The sequence below is a fragment of the Toxorhynchites rutilus genome, chromosome 3 (assembly GCF_029784135.1).
Source record: "Toxorhynchites rutilus septentrionalis strain SRP chromosome 3, ASM2978413v1, whole genome shotgun sequence".
NCBI lineage: Eukaryota > Metazoa > Arthropoda > Insecta > Diptera > Culicidae > Toxorhynchites > Toxorhynchites rutilus.
The window spans coordinates 14,620,941-14,632,631 of record NC_073746.1 but is presented as its reverse complement, the minus strand read 5'-3'; the positions used below and the strand labels follow the sequence as shown (position 1 = coordinate 14,632,631).

The following is an 11,691-nucleotide window of genomic DNA, read 5'->3' as shown; positions in this document are numbered from 1 at the left end:
TGTGTGTGTGCGTCTTTATCGGGTCTTTTCTCACGGCATTGATGAATCCAAGACGGGTCTATGGTACTAGGTGAGGCCGTTTCGTCACTAACTTGGTTAGGGGAGCGGTATATGAAAACAGCACGGAAGAAAGTAGAAGAGGAATTATTTGCTTGTAGCGTGAAAGAGACAGACTGATCACGAGCGAGCTTCGGCAATAGCGTATTGTGTTTTGTTTACAAACAAAACACAGTAGACTTCCAAGATGGCTGAAGAGTGGTTTTAGCAAGTTGGCCCACCTTAGTATATACTTCTAGGCGCCTTGGATGAATCGTGGCTCGCGGTATGAAAACTCCTTCGAAGAGGTTTTTTATAGTGGAATTGGACTAGACATCAGCCTGATTGTTGGAACAGGTTTGATCAGCTGAGCGAAAAGCTTGGCTAGCGCTCACTAGGATTGGACAATTATCTAGCCATTTTCATGTGAATCCAGCTTGGCAATACGGCCTAGGTTTACCCAAGGCGCGTAGAAGTATATCCTAAGGTGGGCCAACTTGCTAAAACCACTCTTCAGCCATCTTGGAAATCTACTGTGTTTTGTTTGTAAACAAAACACAATACGCTAGTGCCGAAGCTCGCTCCTGATCAGTCTGTCTCTTTCACGCTTCAAGGAAATAATTCCCCTTCTGCTTTCTTCCGTACTGTTTTCATATACCGCTCCCCTAACCAACTTAGTGACGAAACGGCCTCACCTAGTACCATAGACCCGTCTTGGGTTTACCCAAGGCGCCTACAAGTATATACTAAGGTGGGCCAACTTGCTAAAACCACTCTTCAGCCATCTTGGAAGTCTACTGTGTTTTGTTTGTAAACAAAACACAAAACGCTATTGCCGAAGGTCGCTCGTGATCAGTCTGTCTCTTTCACGCTACAAGCAAATAATTCCCCTTCTACTTTCTTCCGTGCTGTTTTCATATACCGCTCCCCTAACCAACTTAGTGACGAAACGGCCTCACCTAGTACCATAGACCCGTCTTGGGTTTACCATCTTATTGGTTCTGTACAACGATAGTTCAAAAAAAATTATCCTCAAATATCGTTTGCAATTGTGCTGTACAGATATCCTTTCTTCCTAAAAATTCAGGGTTGTTGCGGGAAAGATCTAACACATTTCCTACAAAATTTCTGTGATGTTATGTTCAGTGTTCGGGGAAAATACGGAAACGTTAAAGAAATAACCATTCCTTGATTATCTTCGAATAAGAAATGATTCGAAACCTTATTCGAAGTTTATCAGTGTTTCATCAACGTTCTCGTATCTTCCCCAATTACCGATTAGTAATTCCAATAAGAATGGTAGGCAGAAGAAGGTCAAAATCAGAATCACGTGTTTCCCTATTTTCATTCATAGCTTCTAGAACAGTTGGCGCGTAGATTTTTATCGCTTGGAGCGAGTGTATGTTTGACTAATACCAGGGACAGACATACAGCTGTACTTGCGTTGTAAGTGTACAGCGTTGTACAGGTACTATCGTACCATGACAGACATACTATGGTTGTACATTGTACCGCATGTCAAACTGATAATCAGGAATTTAAATCTATTGCATTCGGGTTGACGACGGAATGGTGTCGACATCTGGATACGACATTAGTTTGTGTGAGGCCAACTCTTCTTCTTTTTTCTTGGCATTGTTTGCCTACTAGAAGTACGTTGTTCTGACCCTAATTTAAACTATTTTCTATAAATTTCCAAATATTCTCACCAAAACTTACCATTATAATATAAAATTATATTTAGACATAATTTTTGTATGATATTTTTTCACTACTTGCATGCAAAAGTGATTTTCATTTACATGGAGTACTAATTTGATTTGGGAAAAATAATTATCATTCATAGTTTTTATTTTGAAAGTGTGTTCATTTCTTCTGCAAACCCATATTGTCATGCCTACTCCCCCGTTTCGTAATACGAAGCTCAATGCCGTCAACGTTCTTGCTTGTTTATTTTTTGTATCTTTATTTCTTCAGGATGCTGAACGTAATCAGAACGAAAATGATTCAAAATAACAGAAAAATTCAAATGCTGTTGAAGCAGAGCAGAAAATATAGGATGTTAGCTTTGATATCTAGGAAGCTCTACAGGAAATACGTTTCGTTACTCTCTAGTCCGGTTAAATCCCGAAAACGTAGGGTGTGGTCAACTGTAAGATGCATTTAAATATCAACTTTAATTTCTCTAACTATATCGGTCTTTCAGGTAGAAAATTCTAGATTTTGGGAAGATGAAGTACCAAAGTTTAGTGATAAAAAGTTCAAAAACACGTTTCGGTTTGACAGATGTACGTTTAATTTGTTGGTCAAAAAATTATATCGCCTGCAAAGAGAAGATACTCTTTGGCGGTCTGCTATTCGGTTGGAGAAACGCATCGCTATTGCCCTGTATGCTTTCGGATCGTCAGCGGAATATAGAACTATTGGAAGTCTATTCGGTCTAGGAAGAACAACTACGAGTGAACTGGTCATTGAAATCTGCAATGCGGTTGTAGATGTTGTGCAACACGAAGTGTTTGACGCATACCCACCAACCTCGGAGAAGAAATCAGAAATAGTCGGTGGCTTCGAGAAACTGGGTTTTCCACAATGCTACGGTGCCATTGATGGATGCCATATAGAAGTCAAAGTACCAAAAAATGAGGCAACCGACTACTATAACTTCAAAGGATGGCATTCGGTTATTCTGTTTGCTGCGGTGGATCATCGTTACCGGTTCACATATATCAACGTAGGAGTTCCTGGCCGTTCAAATGATTCAACTATTTTTGAGAACTCCAAACTCAAAAAAGTACACTGCACGAACGAGACATTTAAAGCGCATTCGAAACTAATCGAAGGGGTTGTAATACCGATACTGTTGATCGGCGATTCGGCTTTCAGACTGTCAAACCAGGTGATGAAGCCGTTTCTATTTTCTGTAGATCAGCCGGAGCATGAAAAGTTATTTAATTATCATCTATCAGCATGCCGACGGGTTGTAGAGAATGCTTTCGGCCATCTGAAGGCCCGTTTTAGAAGAATCGGGAAAGGTTTGGAGGTCGACCTAAGTAATGTCAATACAATTATCAAAACTTGCTGCATTCTACATAACCTATGTAACAACCACAATGACCATATTAACAAAAAATGGATGATCCAGATTCAAACCTTAAATTCGAAGCAACAACCACAAAGAGGATTGATAGTAAGAAACGAAAACGCATCAGCATCCAGGATTAGAAACGCACTGATGGTACATTTCGGTAAATATCACAGGGAAACTGTCCCATTATCTCCCTCTATATTCACTGTAAAAACAGTGGGTGGTACCCACCACCGCAAACTTTTCATCAATTTCTGTATTCATTTGATTTTTTGAACATGTTTTATTTGGTTCAAATTTCCAATTTCCAATTCAAATTTTATCGACCAGCTTGCTCATCAACGCGTTATTTTCTTTCATGAGCTCGATTATTTGAAGATCTGTAGTCTTGGAATCCTCCATAAAAGTAACCATATTTTCGTTTTATTTTATAGCCAATTCCAACAATTTTTCCTGCACATTTTGTTTTCTCTTTTTAGGAGCGGAATGCCTGCGGCTTGATGATGGCAGTGTCGGTGATGGCGATGATACTGATGATGTCGGCGCAGAAGGTGACATAAACATAGATTGAGCGAATGTGTCGTTCTCCGGGTTGTACGCTTCATCTAAATACTCAGCATCGCAGTAGTCATCATCTGGAACAAAATAAAAGATATTGTTAGTTGCTTCGTTAATGCCTGATATAGATCAAAAAACTGTTTTCAAGTTGAGTGAAAAACTATAAAATTTGGCTGGAATACTTTCCAGAAGATGCCGGATGAACTATCTATTCTATCTTGAATCAGAACCCAACTCAAATTACTCATAAATCCAAAGCTGCTTCAATGAAAATGAATTTGAATGCTAAGACTGAGTGGTTATTTACATACATTCACGTTCCGCGCATGATTCTGCAAGGTCTCAGTTTGATTCTTTTCAGAAAAATTATACCAAACAGGTCATTTGGACCACCGCTAAAGTCACCCATTGCATGAGATTTGATACTATATTTGTACGACTCAAATTGAAAGGGAAGTTCTTATCTCACATTTAATAAATTAAAAATGGTAAGGAAAGCTTTCTAGATGATGTTTAACACAAGAGAAAGTCGATCCATGCAGTCTCCTTCTTTCGAAAATTTACTGTCAAAATTACTTTTAACTTACCGGAACCAATCACCTCATCCATCAAATCGCGAGTGCTGTTTTGTTTATAAGTATTGAGAAAGCTGTGTAGAATATCAAAATAATCCCAAGAAGAAGGTGATCCTCCCGAGGGCCCCATGGCGTTTCTTTCGGATCTGTAAAAGCACACTATCTCAAAAAATTGCCCGTAGACTCAAACGTTTTAACAGCCGAAAAGCATGTTAATTCGAGCCAAAATAAAAGCATATTTGGTCCGTATGCTTTGTAAATATGTCTTTTTAGTAGCTCAGTTGTCAAAATAATCACAAATGCCACAAAAAATATCTTATCTCTGGCATTAATTTCATGAATTTTTTCAATGGATCAGGAATTTATGAAAATCAGGGGCACTTGTGATTATTTTGACAAAGGGCACATTTCCCCACGTAGGGACCAAATATTATTTTGACTTGATTTTATATTCTTTTCAAAAAGTATCTACCTGTACTTCCGAGAGAGATTATTGATCCGGTTTTTCAATTCGACCGCCGTAAGTATAACGCCGTGGCCTTTCAGCTCCTCACACATTTGCTTGTAGATGTGGGAGTTCTTGGAAGTGCTCCGAAGGGACAGAATATTGTCCTTCCACACTTCAATGACGACCAGCATCCCCGATTTGTCGGGTGTTCGGGTTCGATTCCCGTTCTGGTCGGGGGATTTTTTCGTCAAAGAAATTTCCTCCGACTTGCACTGTGATCACGCGTATTCTAGAGCTTGCCACTCAGAATGCATTCAAGGCGTGTTATTTGGCATAGAAATCTCAACTAAATATGTACTAATAAAAATGACGCAAGTAATACTACGTTGAGACGGCGAAGTTCCTCTAGGAACGTTAGTGCCATTGAAGAAGAAGAAGAAGATCCCCGATTTGTCGAGCATCGTAGCCTTCCTTTTCTTTGCTAGCTCCATTACCATTGTTCAACTACTCTTGGCCACAGGTATATATAGTTTATAGTTTTTTTCCTCACGAACTGAATAGGAATTGGAATTGGTGTTGGATTTAAGAGACTTTAAACTCTGGGAGTTCATTCGTCTCTAACTGAATATTTAACACTGCGGTGTTTTGATTCGGTGTTGACAAAACTTGTTCATGGTGCCACCACTACCCGTCTATGGTGCTGCGAGCAGTTGAAATTGACATGCTGTAACCATGTACAACGGTGAAATAGGTCGGTACAGATACAGCGATTGTACCAGGGGTATGACTAAAACGTCAAATCCCTCATATTGCCAATGTACCCAATATTGCTGCGGTTTACTGACATTTTGGTTCTGACAATAATTGTTGTTTACAACACGGTCCGGTTATATAGTTAAATAGTGGTTAACTTTAAACTCCATGTTAGAAATAAAGCCGCGCAATTTCCGCGATTTCAACGATTTCAATCCCCGCAAATGGTATGTTGGTAAACAAATGACGCCATATTGATTTTGACTTTGGGTAGCCTATATTCAATTGATGTCTAACCCCTGGGAAATATTGTTTAGAACGTTTAGGACGTACGCCGCACATAGAACCAACACAAACCATAAAATAGGCGAGCGAGTGAGTGAGCGATCGTAAAACCAGGTGTATGACACGATTATCGCTATCTCACTCTACCTACCGTCATCGCATATCTCACTATCCCTCTGCTGTAAAAGTTTATCATCGACATCACGATATGTCAGATGGTGGTAAATTCAGGGGTACGACTAAAATGTCAAATTCCTCATATTGCCAGTGTACCCAATATTGCTGCGGTTCACTGACATTTTGGTTCTATCAATTACTGTTGTTTACATCTCGGTCCGGTTATATAGTCGAATAGTGGCTAACTTTAAACTCCATGTTAAATGTGAACACCTCCATGTGAAACCGAAATATGAAAATCGCTCATGCAGCTAGAATAAAGCAGCGCATTTTTCGATTTCAATCCTCGTAAATGATATGTTGATAAACAAATGACGCCATATTGATTTTGATTTTGGTAGCCTATATTCAATTGATGTCTAACCCCTGGGTAAATTGGTAATTCGCGATGGTGTCGACGTCTGGTGGCGACTTCAAACAAGGGCCATAATTTGTGTCCCAAACTCGTTAGTGTAATCTCTATCAGATTAGAAGACACGAAGCCGGTTTTAAAATTTTAAAATTTGAATGAAAATTTTCACATCATGTTATTTAATTACTTGAAACACGTATTTCTGACTTTCATTCAACCATATGGCTATACAATTCCAAAATTATTGCTGATTTTTTTCATTATAATATAAAATTGTCTTCAAAATAGAATACTAATTTCATATGGAAAAGCTAATTTTCATTCATAACTTTAATTTTGAAAACGTTCATTCCGACTGCAAATCAGCTATTCGTTGACGCTCCCTTAAACTAGTAAACGAAGCACAATGCCGCCAACGCTGATCGCTGTTTTGAAGAAAATAAATGCTTTTGACGTTTGAGATGTTGGCACCAAAAACATGGCGGGTGTCATACAGCTGCGTAAAACCAACGGCCGGTTGTGGCTGGAACAGAAACAAAGGATTCATATCGATAGTCACTCATTTCATTTTTCATATTTAGATTCATTCATATCGATAGTCACTCTGATTCTTGACCAAGTGGCACATAGAATTTATGCCTATATGAAGAAGCATTACTCACTTTCTCCTTCACTCCCAGTGTTTAACCTAGGATTAGGATTAGGAGCACAAAATCTGTATAAAAACCCGACAAAAATTAGATAAAGTATGTAGTCTTAGGCTGCCTTCTGCAGCCAGAAGTTCTCTTAACATATTGCGGACCGCTCACGAGTTTTCCCGTGTTTCGCATTCCGTATGTTACGGATGGATCACGAAATAACCCGTATTTTCTACACTTGATGGTTAAATCCTTTGTTTGCCAAGAAACTAACAAGACCTACCGATGACTCGCCTTCGTCTCATCCACACCGAAGGAGACGATGTCATTCGTGGAATCCGAACAAATGAAGCGTTCAAGTTTGACCCAAAACGTGCGGTCCCTAATATGTTAAGTAGAATTGAGACCCGTGTTGTTCCTTGAATATATCACAGTCTTGAGTCCGCTAACGAGAGATCAGCAGCATCCAGACTTCCTACGTTCGAAGCAATGATTGTATATGTAAGCAGCCCCATGGCTGCAAGCGCGCTAGCGAAACACAGCAAACATAGGATGATCACACACAATAAGTAGACATAGAAGGTTGCTATAGGAACATGTAAACTATTGGAAAAATTAGACATTATAATGATTCTTGTGCAAACGACTCGAAAGAACTGTTGAGAGAAATGAAGTGGATTTTAATTGATTAACATTAACATCGATTAACCAAGAATAAGATACTACTGAACTTGTAATATTGGGTTGGGGAAAAAGAAATGTCGTATTTCTGATCGAAATTTGACGCTTTATTTAACATACTTAAAATTATCCAATTTAAGTCAAATATGCGCCGTTTTGTTCGCAAACTTGATGCCATTCAGAAGGCAACTTCATTATCCCCCCCCCCCCTTTATAAAGCCCCCCTTCTTATTTGCAAAAAAACTCAGACAGCCATTTTTCGCAAACCTCTTTTGAGGCCAACTTAGTATTACCAAGAGCGTTTTGCATGGACCGGAAGAGATGATAATCACTTGGAGCCAGGTCCGGACTATACGGTGGGTGCAATAGGACATCCCATCCGAGCTCCCGTATCTTCTGGCGAGTCATCAAAGATGTGTGAAGCCGAGCGTTGTCCTGGTGGAAAACAACACCATTTCTATTGATCATTTCTGGCCGCTTCTGGTCAATCGCCTGCTTCAAACGGGAAAGCTGCTCACAGTAGGGAACCGAGTTGAGGGTCTGGATGATTTCAACGATTTTATCGATTTCCACGACGATTGGCCTACCAGTACGGGGTGTATCTTCGACAGCCACTACACCAGAACGAAATCTATCAAACCAACGCTGTGCTGTGCGAATCGTTACAGTATCGGGTCCATAAACTACACGAATTTTTTCGGCCGCCTTCGTTGCAGTTTTACCTCGCAGGTAGTAAAAACGTTAAATATGGCGAATTTCTTGCTTAGTGGACTCCATCTTTGACGCGCTATAACTTGAGACTGAAAAGGACAATCACAACACTGTCAAAACGACACTTGTAGCATAGATTGTCGTCTTTAAATAGCCGTATAGTATGACCCGATGCGATAAGTACAACACAAGATATGTTTAAGTGTTGCCATATATTGACAATATACGTCATTTCTTTTTCCCCAACCCAATATATACACATTAGGATACATTAGGAGTACATGAAAGGGACTAAACGTAAGTTTACACAAATAATACAATTGAACTGCTATTGAACTAATTATATGTATCAAATAGGAAAATTATAATATCTCCATCATACAACACCAAATTCCGTGTTTCATTCCCGGAGTATGATAGCTTTAGCTTTCTATATATTTAGTACTTACTTGATCGAAAGCATAGTGGTCATAGTCCTTCGTCACGTGGATCCCCAAGAAGTACCTGAATAGGAATGCTTGAAGTGTTGATGAAGCTGTTGATGAACTCTTCCTCGGAGTTGCAGGCGACGACCATATCGTTAACGTATGCGAGGATATTGGTGACCTTCCCATCGTGGTTGCGGATGTACAAATACGTGTCGGATTCGACCTGGTGGGAGCCCATAAGCTTAAAACTCCGTCGATCTTCTTTTTCCATGCTCGAGCGAACTGAATCCGTAGATGCTGCGCTTGAGGTGACAAACCATGGTGTTGTGTCGAGCGGAGCCAGTGGAGCTTCTTGCAGCTCCGCGTACAGGTAGGCGTTCTTTATATTATGTTGCCTGTTATCTTAGACCAGCAGTCTGATAGTGGTCTTCGTCTTGGCAAGCACCCCACGTTGCTTATACTACCTCTACGGTTCCACTCCCGGCTCCGGATAGCACCAATGTTCTTTCCGCACGAGCAGAAACTCGAGCTTCAAGCGCCAGGTCGGATAGTTGCTTTTGCAGCGGATGGCGGTTTCTCTCAACAACTTCTCCGATAATCAACCGAAGAATGTGCTGGCCTTGGCCCGATGTAATACACTGGAGTAAATCGTTCGGGTCGAATTTGCACAGTCGTCTTGATTTCACCGATTAGTTTGGCGATGACAGCTAAATTGACGGTATAATCTTGACTCGCGGGTCACATCTTCTTAACTGGGGCCTGGAACAAACGCTCAGATCTACACCTCCCCATTGTTGACGTCGTATCAATCCCATACGTTTCGAGTGGTTCCCGGAATAAAACCCTGCAGAAAACGACTGTAACATAAACGACCACTCAGAAAAAGTGTAGTAGGCTAGAAATATATTACTGCGACGATTTATTCCGGTCACTGTTTTTGAAATATTACATGACCATTTTTATGGCCACCCTAGTGTCCATATCCTAAAATTCTTATTCCGCAAGAGCACAAAAATTTCCCGTGTGCTACTGGTATATTCTTTGTCATAACACACTTTGATACAGAGAGCTTCCACTTCTTCGAGGGTGTGTAGTGAATGTGACTGCTGCACTGCTGTTACGCAATATCTTCCACTAATTTCATTCTTGTATCGAGCTGTGTGTGCATATGTATAAGAAATCAGCATTAGGAACGGATTAACGTGTTGTGCTTGCTAGCTCGCTCGCGACTGTGATTTCGAATCGCGGATGGCCTCTTTATACCAAATGAGTTGAAAACGGGCGGAAACGAATGTTTTAATTGCTCGTTATTGACGGTACGGGAAGGTAAGCACAAAAATCGACAGAACAAATGTATGGAAAATTAGAATGCTTCCAGCTTTCATTGATTTAAAGTTACTTTGGTTACTTCCACATACGCTTTCACTTCACTTAATGTTTTTGTGTCTATCACCATTGTCACGGACAGTTGCGTGTAAAACTAAACTCCCAGAAGTGGATAAGAGAAATATCGGTTGCATAATTCCGGGCGTTTGAACATTACAATGTAAGAGATAATATTCAATTTAATTAAGCATATGTTTAGAATGACAGGTTTGCGATCATACCTCGATGATCTGGTATTTCAATGTCAACTATTCGGACTCATCCCACGATTCATTTGTTTGATGCGTTAGTTTGCTGAAACAAACGCTGGTCAAAAGATAAGTAGCAATACTTGGTTGCTCATGAATAATAAAGTTATTGAACATATAGGGATGTAATATATTTTTTCACGTAGAACTACGTCAGGAAGTGTGCCAAATCAGAAATAGGTCACGTTTTTATGAAATAAAGTTGAACGTTAATAACTATTTTCACTGTGAACGAATTCTCATGATTTGCATACCGATCGAATCGGCAATACTCTAAGATTTGTTTGACACGCTATACATTACGATTCGCTAATCTCTTATCGGTTTAAATTCATGAAAACTGGAAGAACTTCCTTTTTTCCTGTGTAACTTGATTCCGCCGCTGGGAATCACCCATTGCAACCGGAGCACGAATACACGTCTTACCTTGTTGGCTCTTTGACTCTCTCTGATGAGGGATGCGGTTGTGACAATTCATCGAGCTCGAGACGGCATATAATATATGGTGGAATATGAGACACCATGTCTTGCCTCACACTTCCTCCTTCCTCTCCGGAAAAAGGATTCCAATGCCATTGAAAAAAAAAATGTAAGGGATTGCATCTAGGACACGACCGCAATTATATCATGCAATCCACTTGTTTACCACTTCAAATATTTTAGAATGCATCGAAATGTTTGTAATAGATTATGTTCTAATGGTGATCATTATCAGACTTCATTGTTCTTGGGAAGCCTACTTGATCAGCACCCCACAACATCCAACACTGTACTCTGGTGCTCAAACTTTGTACATTTAACAGGTCGTGGTGCACCTGATTGGATGATCTATTATTTGTTTACCGACATTCTAATACGATATTCATCCAAGCTTCTTATATGTTCCGGTCATGCCAAGAGCAACGGTTTCCATACGCATTTCGGATCAAACTGTTTTACATTTCCTTTCCGGTGGTTCATTACGGAACAAATTGCACATTATTTTACCCACTTGTTTGCGTCATTCCAGTTCACTACATCTGTCAACGGATAAAACTCTCCAACTTGGCTTTGAGTGGATGTTTTGCGTGAGCTATCCCCAATGTTTATCCTTGAAGCTGCTGGGGGATGACGGCACATCCATTTTTCACTATGATTCCTCTAATGGAATCCAGATCACCGCTACCGATTTTAATTTCATCAAGCTCATTGGCCACGTTTGAGTTTCCATGGCATGAATAATGTTTCGTCTCGCTTCGTGCATTCACAAATTTCCTCCTCGGAAAGAAATTCATTGTCCCTTAAATCTAAGTTCATGTGGACTTATTTTTTTGCAAAATACATTATCTAT

General features: G+C 40.0%; 1 protein-coding gene across 1 annotated transcript; it reads right to left on the bottom strand.

The window, feature by feature from the left end:
* Positions 1–3,457: 3,457 nt before the first annotated feature.
* LOC129774010 (uncharacterized) lies at positions 3,458–5,899 on the bottom strand. The gene is made up of 3 exons (XM_055777698.1): positions 4,727–5,899; positions 4,267–4,301; positions 3,458–3,756 (listed from the first exon to the last, which is right to left on the bottom strand). Exons 1-3 carry the CDS (start codon positions 4,891–4,893, stop codon positions 3,545–3,547), a joined length of 414 nt encoding a protein of 137 aa, XP_055633673.1. The 5' UTR covers positions 4,894–5,899; the 3' UTR covers positions 3,458–3,544.
* Positions 5,900–11,691: the final 5,792 nt, after the last annotated feature.